The 23405-nt window shown below is 43.8% G+C and overlaps 1 protein-coding gene across 4 annotated transcripts in view; it reads left to right on the top strand.

Annotated features, from left to right (window-relative positions):
* LOC102120589 (acyl-CoA synthetase medium chain family member 5) overlaps positions 1-13342 on the top strand; it is a 31291-nt gene extending 17949 nt beyond the window's left edge. For 2 of the 4 annotated variants that reach the window (XM_005591397.5, XM_074027947.1), the window contains 8 exons: positions 334-413; positions 2218-2341; positions 3514-3594; positions 3737-3838; positions 9380-9507; positions 9596-9695; positions 11811-11930; positions 12357-13342. In XM_005591397.5, the coding sequence (XP_005591454.3) occupies positions 334-413; positions 2218-2341; positions 3514-3594; positions 3737-3838; positions 9380-9507; positions 9596-9695; positions 11811-11930; positions 12357-12440 (819 nt within the window). In that variant the 3' untranslated portion in view covers positions 12441-13342. The remainder of the gene's footprint in view (positions 1-333; positions 414-2217; positions 2342-3513; positions 3595-3736; positions 3839-9379; positions 9508-9595; positions 9696-11810; positions 11931-12356) is intronic. The other 2 variants (XM_005591395.5, XM_074027946.1) reach the window with 1 other exon arrangement.
* The last annotated feature ends 10063 nt before the right edge of the window (positions 13343-23405 follow it).

Below are 23405 nucleotides of genomic sequence, written 5' to 3' on the forward strand. Positions count from 1 at the left end.
AAGGGATCCAAGAAAGGGAGAGAGAAAGAACATCCAAGACAGAAACCGTAGTCTTTGTACAACTGAATCTTGAAAGTGATATTCATCACCTTGACAGTATGCCATTGCTGTCACAGACCCACTTTGGTATGAGGTGAGAGGGGATTCCTCCAAAGGTGCAAATGCTAGGAAGTAGGGGTCACTGGGCACCATCTTGGATGCTGGATTCCACACATAGTTTTCAACTTCTCTGCTTTGGTAGTGAGAATATAAAGATGCAGTGCATTTGGCTCCATCTTCATGGTCCCACCCCAGTGATTCTAAGGACATCTTTCCCCCTTTGCTTTTGTTTAGACTCTCTCTACATTCCCGATAACCACCCTCTGCTGTGTCCCAACCATCTTTCGGCTGCTTGTGCAGGAGGATCTGACCAGGTACAGCCCATGTGTTTGGTGCTTTGAGGGCCTAAGTATGTGAATATACAGCATGGGTATCCACACATACAACTATCCTCTCATTCCAACTCTCTTTCTATCTTTCTCTGTGTCTATATATTTTTCTGCCTCTCTCTTTGTCTCTCTCTCGCACACACATTTATACACATACACATTGACAAGTCAACATACCTGTAAACCTCACAGATGCCCCTCAAGAACAAGCTTCTGGCCCCCAAAAATTTGCATCCAGATGGAACTAAATAGATTTAGGGCAGTCTGAAATTTTAGCACCTGAGATAGGCTTCTCCCCACACCATACACCCATGGGCTATTCTCTCAGCAGTGTGTCTGCTACTTCTGTGAGGCGAGAGAAATGATTGGACAATTGTTAGCCACCTATGAAGTGGGGTTTGTGGCCAGGGCCCTCAGTTCTGGTGAAACTAACAAGCCCACACCACAGTAGATGCCCCAACTCTCAGCCTCAGACTCACACCAGCCAACTGTTCTCTGACCACATGCCATTGGGCACCCAAGAGAAAGGGACAAGGCACTGATGATGGCTCCATCCTGGATGAAGCCAAAGCAACATCTTCTGGCAGAACAGGGCTAGTTGCTGGGGTATATGGAGAAAGGCCCACCGTCCTTCAGTACCCACCAACCCTGACCTATTCTCCCTCTTTTGTCCTCCCCCAAGTCATGAGGAGTCATCCTCTCATCTTTCCTAATCACATAAATCTACCCACCAAGTGCCCAGAGGAGGGAGTTCTTACATGCTTCTAAAAGTGAATTCTTCTCCAATGTAAGAAGTTCATCCCATTCGGTGATCTGATGTGTGCATCTCCAGATGATTTTGGCTGAAAGCAAGCTCCAAGTACCTTGTTAAGAACAATGTCGTTGAATGCCATTTGGTAGTACTAAGTAACTTCGTCAAGCCAATTTGATCTCCCCTCTCCTCCAAGATCAAAAATGTACTTGCAATCACTGATTTTTTTTTTCTTTTAGTTTGGATGATTTGTTGAACAGAAAGGGCGTTTTGCAACATAATTAATCTGTAGGAATTTGTGGGATTCTTAGAGGACTAATTTTTATCTTTTCAATTTTCTTTTCTCTCCTTTCTCTTCCTCTTTCTTATTTATTTATTTATTTAAGAGACAGCGTCTTGCTCTGTCGCCTAGGTTGGAGTGCAGTGGCATGATCTTGGCTCACTGCAACCTCCACCTCCTGGATTCCAGCTTTCCTCTCACCTCAGCCTTCCAAGTAGTTGGGACTACAGGCATGTGCCACCATACCCGGCTAATTTTTTGTATTTTTTGGTAGAGACGGGGTTTTACCACATTGACCAGGCTGGTCTTCAACTCCTGAGCTCAAGCAATCTGCCCACCTTGGCCTCCCAAAGTGCTGGGACTACAGGTGTGAGCCATGGTGCCTGGCCTATCTTTTCAATTTCTAATTGATTTATCTATCCTTTTCAATCAGATTATTGTCCTAACCAATTTATGATCAGTTTTTTTCCAACTAAATTATTTTGGCCAAGTTACCTGGAACTCACCATATTATGCCAACACCTATTATATGAGCTTCTGATTTTATCCCAAACTCAGATAGGGTGAATCTTTTAAAAATTATCTGTCTATGAGGAGAATGGTTGCAAAGCCAGAGGATGGACTCACTTAGAGCAGGTTAAAAAGCAGGGCCGTCTACCCTCTAGTGCCTGTGGGTGTTTACGTCTGGGCAGTGGCACCAGAAGGCGGGTGGTATGAAGATCCTGACATAGGTGGCCTTGTTTTCCTGCCTGAGAAAGGTACCAGTTTCAGAGCCTGAGGCACTGTCTGACCGGAGGAGAGGCCCTCAACCCTGGCGTGAGGGAGAAGTGGAAACGCCAGACCGGTGTGGAGCTGTACGAAGGCTATGGCCAGTCTGAAACGGTGAGTACTGGAGGGACCAGGTCCCCTCCAGGGCTTCCTGCCTCTCCAGCTGTAACCTCCCTGAAGCTTCTCAGGGACCACCCCACCACTCCTCCACCCAGGGGAGAAGCTGATAACAAAACTCCATCAGCTTTCCTTCCCTTTTGATTTCCATATGTTCTCACTTATAAGCGGGAGCTAAGCTATGAGGATGCAAAGACATACAAAGTGGTATAAAAGACTCTGGAGACTCAGAAGGAGGAAGGTGGGAGGAGGGGTGTGAGGGTAAAGAAACTACATATTGGGTATAATGTACACTACTCAGGTGACAGATGCACTAAAATCTCAGAATTCACCACTGTAGAATTCATCCATGTTACAAAAAAACGCTCATACCCAAAAACCTATTGAAATACACACACAACAGACACACACACACACACACACACACACTTCTTAAAAATTAAAAAAAGGTACTTTAAAGTGCTTTTACAACTATACCATGACCAGCAAACCAGCCCTCACGGTTGAATGCATTGTTTGTCTCTACCAAGACAGCCTACATGTGCGGCTGTTCAGAGTCCCAGATTCTAAGCAGCGTCCTCTACAGTCATCTAGGAAGAGAACTGGGGGTCAACTGAGTCTTTTGGCTCAGAGATGCATTAAGTTCTTTATGTTTGAGTGCCCCCTGGAGTGCCCCATAACTGTTTGTTGACTATGGAAAGAAAAGAAGAAAGGCAAGAAGGAAGGAAGAAAATAGGAAGAAAATGAAGAAGGAAGGGAGAGAGGAAATAAAGAAAAGAGAAAGGAAAGGAAGGGGAAAAAGATGAAAGGAAGGAAGGAAATAGTGAAGAAAGAAGAAGGGAGGACAGAGGAAAATGGAGAATGAAATAACGGGGAAAGGAATGAAATAAAGGAGGAAATAAAATGAAGGAGGGAAGAAAAAAACAGGAAAGGAGAAAGGAAAGAGGAAAGGAAAGAAGGAAAGGAAGGAGTGAGGGAGGAAGAAAAAAGAAAAAAGGGAGGAAGAAAGGAGAGAAATGGAGAGAGCAGAAGGGAAAGAAAGAAGAAAGTGAGGGAGGAGAAAAAAGAGGATGAGAGAAAGAGTTAACAGGCAGGGTGAGAGAAAGGCGTGGTCCAGGAAAGAAGCTAAGTGGAAAGGCTCTTCTTTATCCATACTGCTTTCTCCCCAGGTTGTCATCTGTGCCAATCCAAAAGGCATGAAAATCAAGTCTGGATCCATGGGGAAGGCAGTCCCACCCTACGATGTGCAGGTAGCAGCCTCCCCTAACTTCTGGCGAGGCCTGGCGTGGAGAGGAGAAAGACACACAGGCCTGGCTGGCACGGGCCTCTGGACTGCTGCAGTAGCCCAGGGTGTAGACACTCATACATGCACCTCTGTGATCTCCCTGCCAGATTGTGGATGATGAGGGCAATGTCCTGCCTCCTGGAGAAGAGGGGAATGTTGCCATCCGTATCAGACCCACCCGGCCCTTCTGTTTCTTCAATTGCTATTTGGTAAGAGACGGGAACAGCCGTTCTCATGACAGTGACTGTGTGCTAAGCATTGTGCACCACACTTTGTAAATATCTATTTGTTTAACCCCTACAATGACTGCATGAGGTAGGTTGCTACTATTATTAGTAAAGTTCTGTTATTGATAAGGAAGACTATTATTGATAAGGAAGCTGATACAAAGGGGAAGTGACTTATCCAGCATCATGCAACTAGCACAGGCAGGACATGGGATTTAAACAGGGGTGTGTCTGAAAGCGCAAACATACGACATGAGGGCAGCACTGTTGTTTTAATGAGGAGAAAATCGAGGTGCAGTAAAGGAAAGGAGCTTCTGAAGGTCAAACTGCAGCCGGGTGCGGTGGCTCACACTTGTAATCCCAGCACTTTGGGAGGCCAAGGCAGGTGGATCACCTGAGGTCAGGAGTTCAACACCAGCCTGGTCAACATAGTGAAACCCCGTCTCTACCAAAAATATAAAAATTAGCCAGGCGTGGTGGCACGTGCCTCTAATCTCAGCTACTTGGGAGTCTGAGGCAGCAGAATCGCTTGAACCGGGGAGGAGGAGGTTGCAGTGAGCCGAGATCGCAGCACCGCACTCCAGCCTGGGCAAAGGAGCGAGACTCCATCTCAAAAAATAATAATAATAGTAAATTAATAAATACATAAAGGTCAAACTGCACTATTGTGTCAGAGCTGTCTTCAGGATTCTCTTTGTGGTTTGCTAGCAGGGAACAAACCTGAGATTTCAGTCCAAGTTTCTGGGATAATTTAGTAATTGCTTCTCTTTTGTATTCACCTTGGCTGGTGTTTATGTTGGGCTTTCGTTTCTTCACAGCTTTCTCTATAAAACCCTCAGACGTGACTGCACTAGAAACTCTGGCAAGCGTCAGTTATTGCTGATGCTTGAGCCCCACCTCAGGTTAATTAAAATCAACATTTCTGGTGTGGATCAGTTTCCCAGGTGATTCGAATGTGCAGCCAAGCCTGAGAGCCACTGCTTAATAGAAATGCCATCTCATGTGTCTATTAAGCTGTCAATCAGCTACAGAATTAGAAGGAGCAGAAACAAACCAGTCCATTTGTTTTTGGAATGTTGCATTTTAATGGTTTTTCTGTGACTACAAGAGAAATAATCTTTTACTTTATTTTGTTTAAAATCACAGAAACTTACAAAAACCCACAACATAGTAATCATGCCAAGCTGAGATCATGTTAACATTTTAATGTATTTTTCTGCTAATCAGTCTTGGAAACAATAGTAAATCTTTGACCCCACTGAAAAATGTATTCATTCATTATTTATTTACTTGGTGCCACTGGGTGTGGAGCAGGACTCTGGTACTTACTGCACTTGTACACATTCTTTCTGGTTGTGAGATCATTCCACTGAGTGTACTAAAGTAATTTGAAAAGTTATTTGCTAGACAAGAATCTTTAATTTTTTTGACTGATTCTTTCCATCATCTGTACCAACAGATAGTTTTCTTTCCAGATCTTTTTTGTTTTGTTTTGCAACACTGTCTTCTCACTCTGTTGCCCAGGCTGGAGTACAGTGGTGTGATCTTGGCTCACTGCACTGCCGCCTCCTGGGCTCAAGCAACTCTCGTGTTCCAGTCTCCCGAGTAACTGGGACTACAGGCGCACACCATTTCGCCGGGGTAATTTTGGTATTTTTAGTAGAGGCGGGATTTCACCACCTTGGTCAGAGTGGTCTGGAATTTCTGGCTTCAAGTGATCTGCCTGGCTCGGCCTCCCAAAGTGCTGGGATTACAGGCATGAGCCACAGTGCCTGGCCCAGCTCATTCTTAATTAAGAGAAAAATATTAAATCTCTTCTGTGAGAATCATGAAACGTGAAAATTATTACAGAGAATCTCAAACCAAAATTGTTCTGTGATTTTTGATAAGCTAAGCTCATTCTCCCCCCACAATAAACATAAACATTTCAAATTCATGTTGGTCATTCCCATTTAGTGGAATTGCACATGTCAGTTACATGAATATGCCCATGTCAACTTTATAACCCATATAAGGAATATGCTTATTTTCCTAGGGAAACAAATTGTCAAATGCACAAATGTTTGTTATAGTGCTGGCTGTTTGTAACAGATAAAAAAGGTGGAGGGACTATCTAAATTTCTAATACCAGAAATTAGTTATGTAAAGAATTATATTATATTATAGCATTGTGAACAAAAGCAAAAAAAAGAAAAAGAAAGAAAGTAAGAAAAAGAACAAAAAGGAGAAAAAGAAGAGAGAAAAAAAATTTTAAAAAGAACCCAAATTTCTAACACAGGAATTTGCTCAAATAGCTAATATCACCACCACACAGAAATATTATGCAACTATTTAATACAGTTTTTTTGGAAGCAGGGTCACATTCTGTCACCAAGGCTGGAGTGCAGTGGCACAATCATGGCCACTGCAACTTCGACTTCTTGGGCTCAGGTGATCCTCACACCTCAGCCTCCCGAGTAGCTGGAACTACAGGCACACGCCACCACACCCAGCTAATTTTTTTTTTTTTTTTGTAAAGATGGGGTTTCACCATGTTGCCCAGGCTGGTCTTGAATTCCTGGGCCCAAGTGATCCACCTGCCTCAGCCTGCCAAAATGCTAGGATTACAGGCATGAGCCACCACGCCCAGCCTATAGGAGTTCTTAATATATTCTTTATATTGGTCATTTGTTGTAAGAGTTGCTAATATCTTCCTCCCCGGTGGTAGCTTATCTTTTCACTTTCTTTCACTTTCTTTAAGCTATTTTTCTTGAACAGAAGCGTTTATTTCCATGTCATCAAATCATTAAGTTTTTTAATGTTATGGATAGTGCTTTTTGTGTCTTATAAAATCATTTTCAACTTTGGGGTAGGAAATACACATATTCACCTATAGTTTCTTCCAACAGTTTTATAGTTCGGCTTTTGACATTTAAGTTTATAATCCATCTGTGGTTGATGTATACATGGTATGAGATAGGGGTCTATTTTATTTTTCTCTATATGAAAAACCAATTTGTTGAATAAATCCTCCTTTTCCCAGTTATCTGTCATGACAATTTTGTCAGATATAAAAGTGTAATATAGGCCAGGTGTGGTGGCTCACACCTGTAATCCCAGGACTTTGGGAGGCCAAGGCGGGTGGATCACCTGAGGTCAGGAGTTAGAGACCAACCTGACCAATATGGAGAAACCCCATCTCTACTAAAAATATAAAAATTAGCTGGGTGTAGTGGCGGGCAACTGTAGTCCCAGCTACTTGGGAGGCTGAGACAGGAGAATTGCTCGAATCCGGGAGGCAGAGGTTGCAGTGAGCTGAGATCACACCACTGCACTCCAGCCTGGGCAATAGAGTGGGACTCCATCTCAAATAAATAAATAAATTTTTGAAAGTTTGATATAGTCATAGTTAGGTTTTGGCACTTTATTTCTTTGATCACTTACTCTGTCTCCGTACTGATACCATAAAGTCTTATCCACAAAAGCATTACCGTAAGTTTTCATATGTGAGAGAATGACTCTATCCTTGTTTTTCAACTTATTTAGAAGTGTTTTACCTATTCTTAGCCCTTTGCTCATTCATTTACATTTTAGAATCAACTGTCAAGTTCCTTGGAAAATGTTTGCTAGCATTTTGACTAGAATTGTATTGTCTATAAAACAACTTAGGGATAATTGACATCTCTATTAATTAAGTCTATCTTGTTTTGTTTTGAGACAGAGTCTTGCTCTGTCACCCAGGCTGGAGTGCAGTGGTATGATCTTGGCTCACTGCACCCTCCGCCTCCTGGGTTCAAGTGATTCTCCTGCCTCAGCCTCCTGAGTAGCTGGAATTACAGCCACCCACCACCACACCCGGCTAATTTTTGTATTTTTAGTAGAGATGGGGTTTCTCCATGTTGGCCAGGCTGGTCTTGAACTCCTGACCTCAGGTGATCCGCCTGCCTTGGCCTCCCAAAGTGCTGGGATTACAGGCATGAGCTGCTGCACCAGGTCGATTAAGTCTTTCTTTCATTTATTTATATCTTCTTTAATGTTGTGTCGAGTTTTAAGTTTTCTCCATACACGTCTTAGAGATTTTGTGCTAGATGTATTTTTAGGTATTGGTAGCTTATATTTTTTCTTTTTTCTCGGAAGGTACTTGTTGAATTGAGATATAATTTACCTACAATGAAATTCACCCATGTTACGTGTGCGGGTTGATGACTTTTAACACACATACGCCCCTGTGTAACTGCCACCACAGTCGAATATGGAACATTTTTCACCCCCAAATCCTCTCTTATTCCCCTTGACAGCCAATCCTCTCCACTCCAGACCCAGCAATTGATAAATTGTTTGTTGTCACTATGTAATAATTTTGCATTTTAAAAAAGGAACTTCATATAATGGAATCACTAACTATTCAAATTTGTCTGTCAGGTTTCTTTTACTCAGTATGATGTTTCTGCAAGTCATCTGTGTGTTTTCATGTATTTTTATTGCTGAGTAGTAGCTTTTTCTTTAAAACTTTGAGAATCAGAGTTTGATTGCTTTTCTCTTTCCTCTACTCTTGCCCCACACCAATGGGCTTTTTGGTGAGCCCTTCTCCCTCCCTTCCGTCCTTCCTCCCGTCCTTTCTTCCATCTTTCCTTCTTTCCTTCCCTTCTTTCTTTGTTTCTCTCTCTCTTTCTTTCCTTTCCTTCCTTCTTTCCCTCCTTCCCTCACTCCTTCCTTCCTCCCTCCCTCCCTCCTTCCCACCTTTCATTCCTTCCTTTTCTTCTCTCTTTCTTTTCTCCCTTCTCTTCCCTTCTTTTCCCTTCCCTTCCCTCCCCTTCTCTTCCATCCCTCCCCTTCCCTCACCTCCCCTCCCCTTCCTTTCCCTTCCTTTTTTTCCTACTTGGAGTAGCCCAGGTTGGAGTGCAATGGCACAATCTCGCAACCTCGCCCTATAGCCCAGGCTGGAGTGCAGTGGTAGAATCTCAGCTCACTGCAATCTCTGCCTCGTGGGCTTAAGCAATTCTCCTGCCTCAGCCTCCCGAGTAGCTGGCATTACAGACGTGCACTACCACACCCAGTTAATTTTTTCTATTTTTAGTAGAGATGGGGTTTCACTATGTTGGCCAGGCTTGTCTTGAATTCCTGACCTCAAGTGATGCACCCACCTCAGCCTTCCCCAGTGCTGGGATTACAGGCATGAACCACCACATCTGGCCTAGCCCTTTACTTTCTACCCTCAGTGATTCCCGAGCGCAAAGAGTATTTGTGTGTTCTTTTGTCCTAAAAAGCATAGCCAGTGGCCCTGTGGGGCCCTTCTAAGGATGGTGGTGGGTGGTTGCCCTTAACCATTCGCTGGCAGTTGATTCCAATCAAAAAAGGGAAATCCCATAACTAAACAGGGCCATAGCTCCTTGTCCATTGGGGAACTCTGGGCAGCCTGGACTTCAGGAACTCCTGAACTTTCTGTTGAGTGATCTCCAGCTTCCTACAGGGGGCTACCGGCGCAGTAACTGGCCTTAGCGGCTGTTCCCAGAGGGTCCTTCACGGGCTTTCTTTGTCTTTCAGGACAATCCTGAGAAGACAGCTGCATCAGAACAAGGGGACTTTTACATCACAGGGGACCGAGCTCGCATGGACAAGGATGGCTACTTTTGGTTCATGGGAAGAAATGATGATGTGATCAATTCTTCAAGGTCAAGTTGTCTGCACTTTCCTCCTCCCTTTGAAGTTTCATGGGGGTTGAGGGAAGTCCACTTGGAAGAGTTTGTTTTTCCCTTCCAGCTACCGGATCGGGCCTGTTGAAGTGGAAAGCGCCCTGGCAGAGCATCCTGCTGTCCTGGAGTCGGCCGTGGTCAGCAGCCCAGACCCCATCAGGGGAGAGGTAACCAGTGCACCCAAGAACACAGCCTCCTGCTTCTGTACCTATTAGCACCCAGCAGAACAAGCAGGAAGGCTCAGATTGTCCTGTATTTCACCTCCATCCATGTGCCACAAAGTTGAAATGCCACCATCAGACACACATTGCCTTCATGTCTTTAGAGATACAATTACTCTCTAAAGGGACGTAACGGGAAAACACCAACACTTTGCTTTTTAGCAGACACAACTGGGTCCCAAAGAGGCTGGCTATGGGGCAGGAGATCTTAGGGGGAGGTGCAGGCTCTGTTATCCATCCTGTCTACTAAAAAGTCATTTTCTATTTGCAGCTGAGGGCATAGCGAGCACACCAGTCACAGTTTGCTGATGGCTGTAACCTGAGAGGGATAGAATATGTATCCAAAATGACCTTGATATACCAGAAAGATGGGCCAAATTTAATAAGCTGGGCTTTCATAGGAGAAATTTTTTTTTTTTTTTTTTTTTTTTTTTTGAGATGGAGTCTTGCTTTGTTGACCAGGCTGAAGTTCAGTGGCACAATCTTGGCTCACTGCAACCTCCGCCTCCCAAGTTCAAGCGACCTTCTTGCCTAAGCCCCCCTCCCAGTAGCTGGGATAACAGGCATGTGTCACCACGCCTGGCTAATTTTCGTATTTTTAGTAGAGACAGGGTTTCACCATGTTGGCCAGGCTGGAGTCTTAAACTCCTGACCTCAGGTGATCACTCGCTCTGGCCTCCCAAAGGGCTGGGATTACAGGCATGAGTCACTGCTCCCAGTCAGGAGAAATCTTCCTGTGGGTCCCAGAGGAATACATAGTATGTGAAAGATCAGATTACAGGCAGACTTAGCTACTTTTCACTGACTTACATCCAACATAATCCTAAAGCACAAGTTACCTTTTGAAAGTTAGTGCAACATCAGCCTGCATTCTCAGAAGCATCAGGACTGCAGGAGAGATTCTCAAAGTCTGGTTCTTGGACTGCTTGCAACTGTATCATCTGAGATTCTTGTTTAAAATACAGATTTGTAGACCTAAAGTCAGACTTATGGAATCATAATGACTGGGAATGCAGCCCAGAGAATCTGCATTTTAGCCAGCCACTCCTGACCAAGTGATTCTCCACTAAAATCAGAGGCCGTTAATAGAGAATAAGGGAGGTGTGGAGTCCCATTGATGTGCTGAAGAAATCACACCTGAAACGTATGACTAGTTCTGTATGCCATGAGTTAACTGGGATTGTGACAAATGGCTGTGTGCTCAAACTTAATCCATGCACAGTGCTTAGAACTGAGTCTGGTGTGCAGAAAGTGCCCAACAAATGTTTAGTAGTTACAGTAGTGAGGAAGCTCTTCCTAAAAGCGTATCTGTCTGAACATGAAATGATAGTGGCCTTCCTCCCTGTGGGAAGTAAGCAAGGACAGTGAGCTACCCCTTAATAAAATACTGCTAACAGATAGGAATGCTGGAATTAATAAGCATCCGAGTGACCTTCCATTGCTAACAGAAACTGTGTTCTGTTTGTTGTGCTTGAGTCTGGGACACTTCCTCCTCCCTGGCATACGACAGCCTGCAGGAAAGATGTGGGCAGAGAGACCCAAGGTGTAGAATTTCCTTTGGAATGTCTGGAACAGAAGTGGTGCAGTTCAGGGTCTGCTGATTGCAAATGTTCATCCATGCAAACTCCCAAATACCTAGTCCCCCTTGAAATTGACTGCATTTTCCTCAGTCCCACCTGTTCAAACCCATACCTACCTACTTTGTTAGGAAAATCTGAAAGGAAATGGCCATAGGAGTGTATGAACCTCTTCTCTCCAAAATACTTGCTTCTTAAGAGAAGCAATGTTGGCTTCAAATGGTGTCATTCCAAGTGTGGGGAGTAATTTGAGAAATAGGTAAGAGTTTGAAATCAACCCACAAAGGTCAATGCTCCTAGTAGTCACACCTGGAAAGGCCAGCAAAAGAAAAATTGATGTTGTTTGTGTCACTGGCTGTGCCCAAAAACCTAGTAGAACTTTCATGGTGCAAAGGTAAATGTAGGCATTTATTCAAGGGTCACTGAAGGAGAAAAGAGTTGTTATACAAGGTCTGATCTTTTCTGGGTATTTGTTTTGCTGCAGGTGGTAAAGGCATTTATAGTTCTTACTCCGGACTACTCCTCTCATGACCCAGAGGCACTAACGCGGGAACTCCAGGAGCATGTGAAAAGGGTGACTGCGCCATACAAATACCCCAGGAAGGTAAACATCAGGGTTTCCAGGGTACAGTGATCTGGGAATCAGATGGACATGCTCTGCCTGGGCCCCAACTCAGGGCCAGGCCCTGTGACAGGCTCTGGGAATATGGAGAAACTTGTAACCCTGGCTGCTGCTTCAGTTTTTTCTGTATTTCTTCACTTGGGTTCTCCCCAGAGCACATTTTGTTCTTGCCCTAAGAACAGCCTGATCCCTACCATAAATCAGATACAAGAGGTGGTGCTCAAATGCTGTCAAAAAGATCCTGTGCTCCAGGCTCCAGGCAGTTTTGTTTTGCTCCTGGCAGTTTAGGGGGAAACCCTGAATCAAGGACAGGCAGACGGTAATGGCTCTTTCAAAACAAAAGTCTTTTTGAGGAATGATGATTTCCAAGTGTTTTTTGTTTTGTTTTGTTTTGTGTTTGGTCACTAGGTGGCCTTTGTTTCAGAACTGCCAAAGACGGTTTCTGGAAAGATCCAAAGGAGTAAATTGCGAAGTCAGGAGTGGCGGAAATGAGGTGCAACCCCAGGAAGGCCCCGTAGACCTCTGAAGGCTCCACGAGAAACTAATGGATCACTGGTCAGCCCCCATGGGGAGCATCATCTCTTCAACCCTAAAGATGTCAAAGGCGTGCAGCTTCCAAACGGCATCCCCAGGATCACTGCGCAATGCTGGAAAGAGCAAAAGAATATCATTGGCCCCGACCACATAGATGCTGCGCAGCCTAGCAAATGCTTGGTGGTTTGACTTCTCCCTCTGTCTCGGGGGAGGCCCAGCATCTGCCCACTGGTCTCACTAAGAGCTTCAGATTTCCCTCTGTAGGACAGGTTACCGGAGCCGTGGGGCACTTGTGGGTACTCATTCTCTGCCAGTGGGAATGGAAAGGCTTCATCCTTTGTATGCAACCATTTGGTAAAAGTATGCAGGACCATAAAATTGGCAATATCCTTTAGCTCAGAAATTCTACCTTCCTAAGTCACCACAAAAGAAAAAACTCAAAATGCAGAAAATATGTGGTGCACTAAGATGATCACGCAGCATTGTTTAAAACTAAAAAAAAACAAAAAACTAACATCCAAACAACAAGGAAATGATTAACAAAATTGTAGTACATTAACTCAATAACATATAATGTGGCCATTAAAATATTTAAGAGCAGTTTAGTATGTCTTGAGAAAAGTGTAAGCTATATTAATTTTAAAAATCAGAATAAAAATATTTGCATACTGGAGAATCCCAACTCTGAAAAATAAAGGGGAAACTAGTTAATTGTCATTTTCCTGGAGATTGAGGAGGGAGGGAGAGAAAATAATGGATGGTAGTTTTTCTTCTTCCTTTTTCCACTACATTTCTGTATTTCCCAAGTTTTTGTACTAAGCACATACAACTATTTTAATGAAAAAGTTATGTTAAAGAAAGCACATGCTACTTCATGTCTAGTTCTTCCTCCACATACTCACACATCATTCCCAAAGGCTGCTGTATTATGTCTGTATTAGTCAGCATTCTGCAAAGGAAGAGAAGCAATAGGATATATACAGACATAGGAGAGGGGATTTATGGTGGGAATTGGCTCACTCGATTTTGGAGGCTGAGAAGTTCCACCATCTGCCATCTGCATGCTGGAGACCCCAGGAAGGCCCATTCCATCTGAGTCCAAAGGCCTGAGAACCAGGAGAGCCAATGGTATAACTCCCTGTCGAGTGCAAAGGATCGAGAACCAGGAGCTTCACCGTCTGAGGACAAGAAAACGCAGGTGTTCCAGCCCAAAATGAAGGAGCAAATTCGTCCTTTCTCCTTTTTCTCCTCTTCATGCCCTAATGGATTGGATGATGCCTGCCCATGTGGATGAGGGCAGCCTGCCCATGTGGATGAGGGCAGATCTTCTTAGTCTATGACTCTATCTCTAGTATCACCTGGAAACACCTCCCAGAGACACCCAGAAGTAATGTTCATAGCTATCTGGGAACTCTTAACCCAGTCAAGTTGACACCTAACATTAACCATCACAAAGTCTTATCCAGGAGGGGCATAAGGACCTGAAGCCATGGCTCAGGCCTGCAAACAGGAAAGGGTGGTTCTGGGAGCAACCCTGGAGGAAAAGCAGCAGATGGAAACTGAAGCAATCCCAGTGCTGCCGACCCCTCCCCTGGCACCGCCACATCCTCCAGGGAAAATTCAGGGAGCACCTACTCAATACCGAGCTCTGAGACTGCAGTGATACACTAAAGCCAGCCTAGTCCCTATCTATGTGAGTTTTCTGGGTCTGCCATAACAAAGTACAATAGACTGGGCCATTTAAACAACAGAAATTAAAGTCCTCACCGTTCTGGTGGCTGGAAGTCTAGGATCAGAGGTTGGCAGGCTTGGTTTCATTCTGAGAACGTTTCCTTGGTGTGTAGATCAACGACTTCTGCCTTTGTCTTCACGTGATCTTTCTTCTGCGTATGTGTGTCTGGGGTCCAATCTCCTCTGCTTCTAAGGACACCTGTTATGTCAGATTGGATTAGGGCCCACCCTCATGACCTGACTTTAACTTAATCACCTCTTTAAAAACCTTGTCTCCAAAGACAGTCACAATCTGGGGTACTGGGAGAAACTGGGGTATCTGAGGTTAGGCCTTCAACATAAGAATTTGGGGAAACACATTTCAGCCCAAACCCTTGTGGAGTTGAGTCTAGTAAGAAGGTCATTATTATTTATCACAGAATAATGCAAATAAATGTACAATTGTAATGCCATGAAGAAAAGAATACATTTAAGACATAGACTGGGGGGACTGATCAAGACTCAGGGGGCTGAGGGTAGCAGGAAGGATTCTATAAGAAAGTCCCTGGGCCGGGCGCGGTGGCTCACGCCTGTAATCCCAGCACTTTGGGAGGCCGAGGCAGGCAGATCACAAGGTCAGGAGATCGAGACCATCCTGGCTAACACGGTGAAACCCCGTCTCTACTAAAAATACAAAAAAATTAGCCGGGCGTGGTGGCGGGCACCTGTAGTCCCAGCTACTGGGGAGGCTGGGGCAGGAGAATGGCGTGAAACCGGGAGGCGGAGCCTGTAGTGAGCCCAGATCGCGCCACTGCACTCCAGCCTGGGCGACAGAGCGAGACTCCATCTCAAAAAAAAAAAGTCCCTGAACTGGGTGCAGTGGCTCACGTCTATAATCCCAGCACTTTGGGAGGCCGAGACAGGTGGATCACCTGAGGGAAGGAGTTCGAGACCTGCCTGGCCAACATGGTGAAACCTCGTCTCTACTAAAAATACAAAAATTAGCTGGGTGTGGTGGAGTGCACCTGTAATTCCAGCTTCTCGGGAGGCTGAGGCAAGAGAATTGCTTGAACCCGGGAGGCAGAGGTTGCAGTGAGCTGAGATCACACCACTGCACTCCAGCCTAGGTAACAGAATGAGACTTCATAAATTGGCTCTGTCTAGGCAGTGGGCAAGGTGAACCCACTGGGCGGTTACAATTCCTTTCCATCAAACCCACCTGCTGGCTTTATCAGTAGCCTTTTGTCATATACAGGCTGGAGGCGAGTGAAGCTCCAAAGTCAGGTTGGGATTACTTCTGAGCATGTCATGTGACACCCTCTCATTAAACTGTGGTTATGTGTTTCCCTGGTCTTCACTTGGAGCTTCAGCCAAGATTCTGAGAAAACAGAGGAAGTCCCATTTAACATTCTCTTTCATGGGCATCATAGCGCATTGCTATTGCTTATTATTTTAGGTTTGTTTTGCCTGTCTTTCCTAGTAGATTGTGGACTCTTCTAAATCATTGGCTAGATCATAGTCTTGTCTGTCATCCCAGTGCCAATGTCGGGACTTGCTGGCTAGTAGGTATCAGTAAATAGTCATTGAATGAATGAATGAATGAAAAATAAGATACTAATTGAAGGGAATAGGGAGCTGAAGAGGCGTCAAGCAAGAATTATACCGAAAGACTGTTCACCTCTTTTTTTCTCTCCAAATGAATGTGTCTGTTTCTTTTCTTGAATACTGAAAAATTCCTAATAGAAACCTAACAGTTCTATCTGGTACACAGGCAGGTGACTTTCCCTCTGTAGGCCGCTTTTTCCACATCTCTATATTGGGGGCTGGAGTGTTATACTAGACTCACGCTCCCAAGCTTTTCCATTGCTGTGCACTCCTTTCTATCATTCTGCCATCATGTTTAGATTTTCTCTCAAAGGTCATACTCCTTCCAATCCCACTATGTCCATCAGAATTTGGGGTGGTGTCAGCTTTTATTGGGTAGTGATACCTGTATGTTAGCTATTAATTTAATTTTATTTTTCTTGTTTCAGTATTTATCTTGCTTTTGAGAAATAATCCTTAGCTAGAAAGAGCCCAATCTCCTATTGTGCAATGTGGTAAATCACAGCAACATTTTTTTTTTTTTTTTGAGAGGGAGTCTCACTTTGAGAGGGAGTGCAGTGGCGTGGTCTTCACTCACTGCAACCTCCGCCTCCTGGGTTCCAGCGATTCTCCTGCCTCAGCCTCCCAAGTAGCTGGGACTACCGGCGTGCACCACCACGCCCAGTTAATTTTTGTATTTTTAGTAGAGATGGGGTTTCACCACGTTGGCCAGGCTGGTCTCAAACTCCTGACCTCAAGTGATCTACCCACTTCAGCCTCCCAAAGTGCTGGGATTACAGGCGTGAGCCACGGTGTCCAGCCTCACAGCAACATCTTTAAGGTAAGGAGAGAATCAAGGAAGTCCAGGATATGCCAGATGGGAGCACTGATCCTTTCATTTCAGGATTTCTGCCTGAGAATCCACAGCTCACCGTGTACACTTACAGTAATAAAGATGAACAAGAGGATCATGAGGGTGGTGGTGGTGATGATGATGATAGTAAACCACTACCACAGATTGAGCTCTTTCTTAACTGTTGAACTTCACTGTGGACTTACTAGACATTATCTCACTTAAGCTCTGCAAAAAGCAATAAAGTAGGTATCTTTCATTCATCCCTTCATTTAGCAAAAAATGGTTCTATTCCCACTCTGTACCCAGCACAGTTCTAGGCACTGAGGATACACCAGTGAAAGAGACAAAAACCCCCACCTTCTGGAAATGGCAACCTAATGAAGAGAGACAACAAAGAACTATTAGGTTCTTTACTTTTGATGGTAAAAACCGCAACTACTTTTGCATAAATCTAATTTTAAAAATTAGAGTATGTCAGACAGTGTCAGCGCGAAGGAGGAAAATAAAGTACAAGTAGTGAAGAGGGACTATGGGATGGTGGCGCATGATTTGAAATAGGGTAGCCAGGAAGGGATTTGCGAAGACGATGTTTGAACAAACTGAAAGGTGAGGGAGCGAGCTGTGCAGATGTGGGGGTCGGGGAGGGCACTCCCAGAGACAGAAGAGCAGGTTCAAAGGCACTGAGACAGAAACAATCGCCTGGTGAACCCGATTTTACAGAAGAGAGATCTGAGGCTCAGAAAGGTGGAGCCACTCACCCAAACTTGCACAGCTGTAAGTGGCAGAGCTGAGATTTGAATGCCAGGCCCAACAACCCCCAAACCTGCATTTGTTTCTCATTTTCTCATATTTTTCAATTCAGACACTGAGGATGTAGGCGTTGGGGCATCAGCAGAGTGGTTAAGAGCTAGGCATGATGCGAACCAGACCTGGGTTGAGGCCTTGTGGTGCCACTTACCTACTTGGGTGGTTGACTTACACTGTCTGAGCCTCAGTTTCCACATGCTGAATTGGAGATAATAATAGATAACTGCTAGGGTTATAGAGGTGATTGAATGAAACACCTGCATAGTTTGCAGCACACTAAACGTTCTCTCAATAAATGTGTTTTTGTTTGTTTGTTTGTTTGTTTGTTTGTTTTTGAGACTGAGTTTCCCTCTTGTCCCCCAGGCTGGAGTGCAGTGGCGCTGTCTCGGCTCACTGCAACCTCCACCTCCCAGGTTCAAGTGATTCTCCTGCCTCAGCCTCCTGAGTAGCTGGGATTACAGGTGCCCACCACCACACCCAGCTAATTTTAGAATTTTTTTAGTAGAGATGGGGTTTCTCCATGTTGGCCAGACTGGTCTCAAACTCCTGACCTCAGGTGATTCACCCACCTTGGCCTCCCAAAGTGCTGGGATTACAGGTGTGAGTCACCGCGCCCAACCAACAAATGTTATTCCTAGTTACTATTACTCAGTCTACGATCCCATTTTCCAGAGGGGACATTAAGATCCCACACCTCAGACGACCGATGAGTTTCCTACCTTCATGCAAGGGGTCTCTGGGTGAGTTGCCTCATGAAAGCTCCCAATAATCATGGAAATAGCAGTTTCTTTCCAAAGCACTAATTATGTACCTGGTATTTCTCATATGCCTTAGCTCTTCAAACTGCAGCAAACAAACTCCATGGAAGAGACAAAAAAATGGGACTCCAGAGACTCGAAACCACAGTCACATGTCAGATGCAGCCCTCAACTCTGAAAGTGAGAAGCGGAGGCAGAGTTATCTCCTGAAGCACAATGATACTTTTGAACAGGTTTTTTAGATCGAACATAAGGCTTTGCAGAAATCTAGCACTTTGCATTGTTCTCCATGTCTTAGAGGCTTAGGGGTGCAGCATCATACCCCTCTGGCATCAGGACAAGTGAGAAGCCTCTAGAATTGTCTCACTCAGGCTTTACCATGATCCTACCAGATAGATGCTATTTTTATCTCCATTTTGTACAGGAGGAAACTGAGGCACAGCAGGTCAGTGTGTGTGCTCATTTGGTAAGTAGTACAGCTAAGATTTAAAATGGGTCTTCTGATGGCAATTCTCAGGCATCGTCTCTTGCTTCAGGCTGCTTCCGAAACCTTGGGTCCATCCACCCAGGCCACCAAAAACTTCCTGAGATGATCAGAGGTAGAGCGTGATAAAGAAAATCTGTTTTTCCAGCGGTGGTTCTGATTCCTGACTCAAAATCCCCTGCCCTGGGAAATTCTGAGCCCCCCACCACGGAGTTCTGCTCCCAACGTTTCCCCAGAAACTCCAGCACTGTTTCTATCTTCCCCAAACATTGAATCCCCACTGTGGGCCAGATTCTAGCAACACAGAGATGGTCAGTTGATTGCGCACAGCCTCCAACAGTGACTATTTCAAATCATTTTCTTTTAAAATGCCTCTTTGCAGAAACATGGTGTTCCATATGAGAAGGACACTGGACTTTGACGTTAGATTTGAGTCCTGTTGTAGCACTTACCAACTGTGGGAGCTTAGCCAAGTCGCCCGTCCTCTCTGAGCCTCAATTTCCTTATCTATAAAATGAGGCGCTGGATACTTCTCCTGTAGAGTTCTTGTTACGATTACATGTGAGCACATCTATAAAACACTGAAGACATGAGCTAGCCGTTATTCTTTTTAAACAGTCATCAGGAAAATTTTGATTTTCCACCTCACAGATTTCCCAGTAGAATATGCTATCCTGAAATGTGTCTAAAGGTCAAAATTTGTAAAACCGAAAGGAAAAGACACTCAGCAAAGTCCAGCATCATGACTTGGCAGTGTCCCCAGTGGCCAGGTGCAAAGGACCACCCAGAGAGGGGTTTTTAGACCATTGTAAATACTGTGAGTGCTATTTAGGACTTACACACACTCAGACACATGCACACACACACAAATATAGATACAGCCACACATACATCTGCAATTCCACCGCCACACATAGACACTCACACATGCAAGCACACACAAATATCTAGTCACACTTCTAGCCCCCCACCACTCACACACATGAATACACACACTTACACTTACAGTCAGTCTTATGCACATGCCAAACTCATAAACAGATATATAGACGTACACTTAACTGCAGAGCTACATAAACACTACAGTCACATACATAATTACATACAAATTTGCACACATACATTCACATACATCCACACACACACAATTACATACACATTCGCACACATACATTCACACACATCCACATCTACCAACACACATGCATGCATGTAAGTATGCATAAACACCTGTACACCTGCTTATGCAGCTCTACACACACTTGCACACACATAGACATACACAGTCTCACATACATCCATGTACTGACAAACGTGTAGGCACACATGCACACAAACATGCACAATCTTACACATATGGCTTTTTTTTATACTTTAAGTTCTAGGGTACATGTGCACAATGTGCAGGTTTGTTACATATGTATACATGTGCCATGTTGGTGTGCTGCACCCATTAACTCATCATTTACATTAGATATATCTCCTAATGCTATCCCTCCCCACTCCCCCCTCCCCACTCCCCCCTCCCCACAATAGGCCCCGGTATGTGACGTTCCCCTTCCTGTGTCCAAGTGATCTCATTGTTCAAATCCCACCTATGAGTGAGAACATGCAGTGTTTGGTTTTCTGTCCTTGCAATAGTTTGCTGAGAATGATGGTTTCCAGCTGCATCCATGTCCCTACAAAGGACACAAACTCATCCTTTTTTATAGCTGCATAGTATTCCATGGTGTATATGTGCCACATTTCCTTAATCCAGTGTGTCACTGATGGACATTTGGGTTGATTCCAAGTCTTTGCTATTGTGAATAGTGCTGCAATAAACATACGTGTGCATGTGTCTTTATAGCAGCATGATTTATAATCCTTTGGGTATATACCCAGTAATGGGATGGCTAGGTCAAATGGTATTTCTATTTCTAGATCCTTGAGGAATTGCCACACTGTTTTCCACAATGGTTGAACTAGTTTACAGTCCCACCAACAGTGTAAAAGTGTTCTTATTTCTTCACATCCAGCGCCTGTTGTTTCCTAATTTTTTAATGATTGCCATTCTAACTGGTGTGAGATGGTATCTCATTGTGGTTTTGATTTGGATTTCTCTGATGGCAAGTGATGATATATCTCTGTTTTGGTACCAGTACCATGCTGTTTTGGTTACTGTAGCCTTGTAGTATAGTTTGAAGTCAGGTAGCTTGATGCCTCCAGCTTTGTTCTTTTGGCTTAGGATTGTCTTGGCAATGCGGGGTCTTTTTTGGTTCCATGTGAACTTTAAAGCAGTTTTTTCCAATTCTGTGAAGAAAGTCATTGGCAGCTTAATGGGGATGGCATTGAATCTGTAAATTACCTTGGGCAGTATGGCCATTTTCACAATATTGATTCTTCCTATCCATGAGCATGGTATGTTCTTCCATTTGTTTGTGTCCTCTTTTATTTCACTGAGCAGTGGTTTGTAGTTCTCCTTGAAGAGGTCCTTTACATCTCTTGTAAGTTGGATTCCTAGGTATTTTATTCTCTTTGAAGCTATTGTGAATGGAAGTTCATTCATGATTTGGCTCTCTGTTTGTCTGTTACTGGTGTATGAGAATGCTTGTGATTTTTGCACATTGATTTTGTATCCTGAGACTTTGCTGAAGTTGCTTATCAGCTTAAGGAGATTTTGGGCTGAGAGGATGGGGTTTTCTAAATATACAATCATGTCATCTGCAAAAAGGGACAATTTGACTTCTTCTTTTCCTAACTGAATACACTTTATTTCTTTCTCTTGCCTGATTGCCCTAGCCAGAACTTCCAACACTATGTTGAATAGGAGTGGTGAGAGAGGGCGTCCCTGTCTTGTGCCGGTTTTCAAAGGGAGTGCTTCCAATTTTTGCCCATTCAGTACGATATTGGCTGTGGGTTTGTCATAAATAGCTCTTATTATTTTGAGCTACATTCCATCAATACCAAATTTATTGAGAGTTTATAGCAAGAAGGGCTGTTGAATTTTGTCAAAGGCCTTTTCTGCATCTATTGAGATAATCATGTGGTTTTTGTCTTTGGTTCTGTTTTTATGCTGGTTTGCGTATGTTGAACCAGCCTTGCATCCCAGGGATGAAGCCCACTTGATCGTGGTGGATAAGCTTTTTGATGTGCTGCTGGATTCAGTTTGCCAGTATTTTATTGAGGATTTTTGCTTCAATGCTCATCAGGGATATTGGTCTAAAGTTCTCTTTTTTTGTTGTGTCTCTGCCAGGCTTTGGTATCAGGATGATGTTGGCCTCATAAAATGAGTTAAGGAGGATTCCCTCTTTTTCTATTGAGTGGAATAGTTTCAGAAGGAATGGTACCAGCTCCTCCTTGTACCTCTGGTAGAATTCAGCTGTGAATCCATCTGGTCCTGGACTTTTTTTGGTTGGTAGGCTATTAATTATTGCCTCAACTTCAGAGCCTGCTATTGGTCTATTCAGGGATTCAAATTCTTCCTGGTTTAGTCTTGGGAGAGTGTAAGTGTCCAGGAAATTATCCATTTCTTCTAGGTTTTCTAGTTTATTTGCGTAGAGGTGTTTATAGTATTCTCTGATGGTAATTTGTATTTCTGTGGGGTCGGTGGTGATATCCCCTTTATCATTTTTTATTGCGTCTATTTGATTCTTCTCTCTTTTCTTCTTTATTTGTCTTGCTAGCGATCTATCAATTTTGTTGCTCTTTTCCAAAAACCAGCTCCTGGATTCATGGATTTTTTGGAGGCTTTTTTGTGTCTCTGTCTCCTTCAGTTCTGCTCTGATCTTAGTTATTTCTTGCCTTCTGCTAGCTTTGAATGTGTTTGCTCTTGCTTCTCTAGTTCTTTTAATTTTAATGTTAGGGTGCCAATTTTAGATCTTTCCTGCTTTCTCTTGTGGGCATTTAGTGCTATAAATTTCCCTCTACACACTGCTTTAAATGTGTCCCAGAGATTCTGGTATGTTGTGTCTTTGTTCTCATTGGTTTCAAAGAACATCTTTATTTCTGCCATTATTTCATTATGTTCCCAGTAATCATTCAGGAGCAGGTTGTTCAGTTTCCACGTAGTTGAGCGGTTTTGATTTTCTTAGTCCTGAGTTCTAGTTTGGTTGCACTGTGGTCTGAGAGACAGTTTGTTATAATTTCTGTTCTTTTACATTTGCTGAGGAGTGCTTTACTTCCAACTATGTGGTCAATTTTGGAATAAGTGCGATGTGGTGCTGAGAAGAATGTATATTCTGTTGATTTGGGGTGGAGAGTTCTGTAGATGTCTATTAGGTCTGCTTGGTGCAGAGTTGAGTTCAATTCCTGGATATCCTTGTTAACTTTCTGTCTCGTTGATCTGTCTAATATTGACAATGGGGTGGTAAAGTCTCCCATTATTATTGTGTGGGAGTCTAAGTCTCTTTGTAAGTCTCTAAGGACTTGCTTTATGAATCTGGGTGCTCCTGTATTGGGTGCATATATATTTAGGATAGTTAGCTCTTCCTGATGAATTGATCCCTTTACCATTATGTAATGGCCTTCTTTGTCTCTTTTGATCTTTGATGGTTTAAAGTCTGTTTTATCAGAGACTAGGAGTGGAACCCCTGCTTTATTTGTTTTCCATTTGCTTGGTAGATCTTCCTCCATCCCTTTATTTTGAGCCTATGACACACATGTCTTTACACACAGAACCGCATACACATAACAGCTATACATACATCCCACACAGTCACATGCACACACATGAAAACATACAT

The sequence above is a fragment of the Macaca fascicularis genome, chromosome 20 (genome assembly GCF_037993035.2).
Source record: "Macaca fascicularis isolate 582-1 chromosome 20, T2T-MFA8v1.1".
Lineage (NCBI taxonomy): Eukaryota > Metazoa > Chordata > Mammalia > Primates > Cercopithecidae > Macaca > Macaca fascicularis.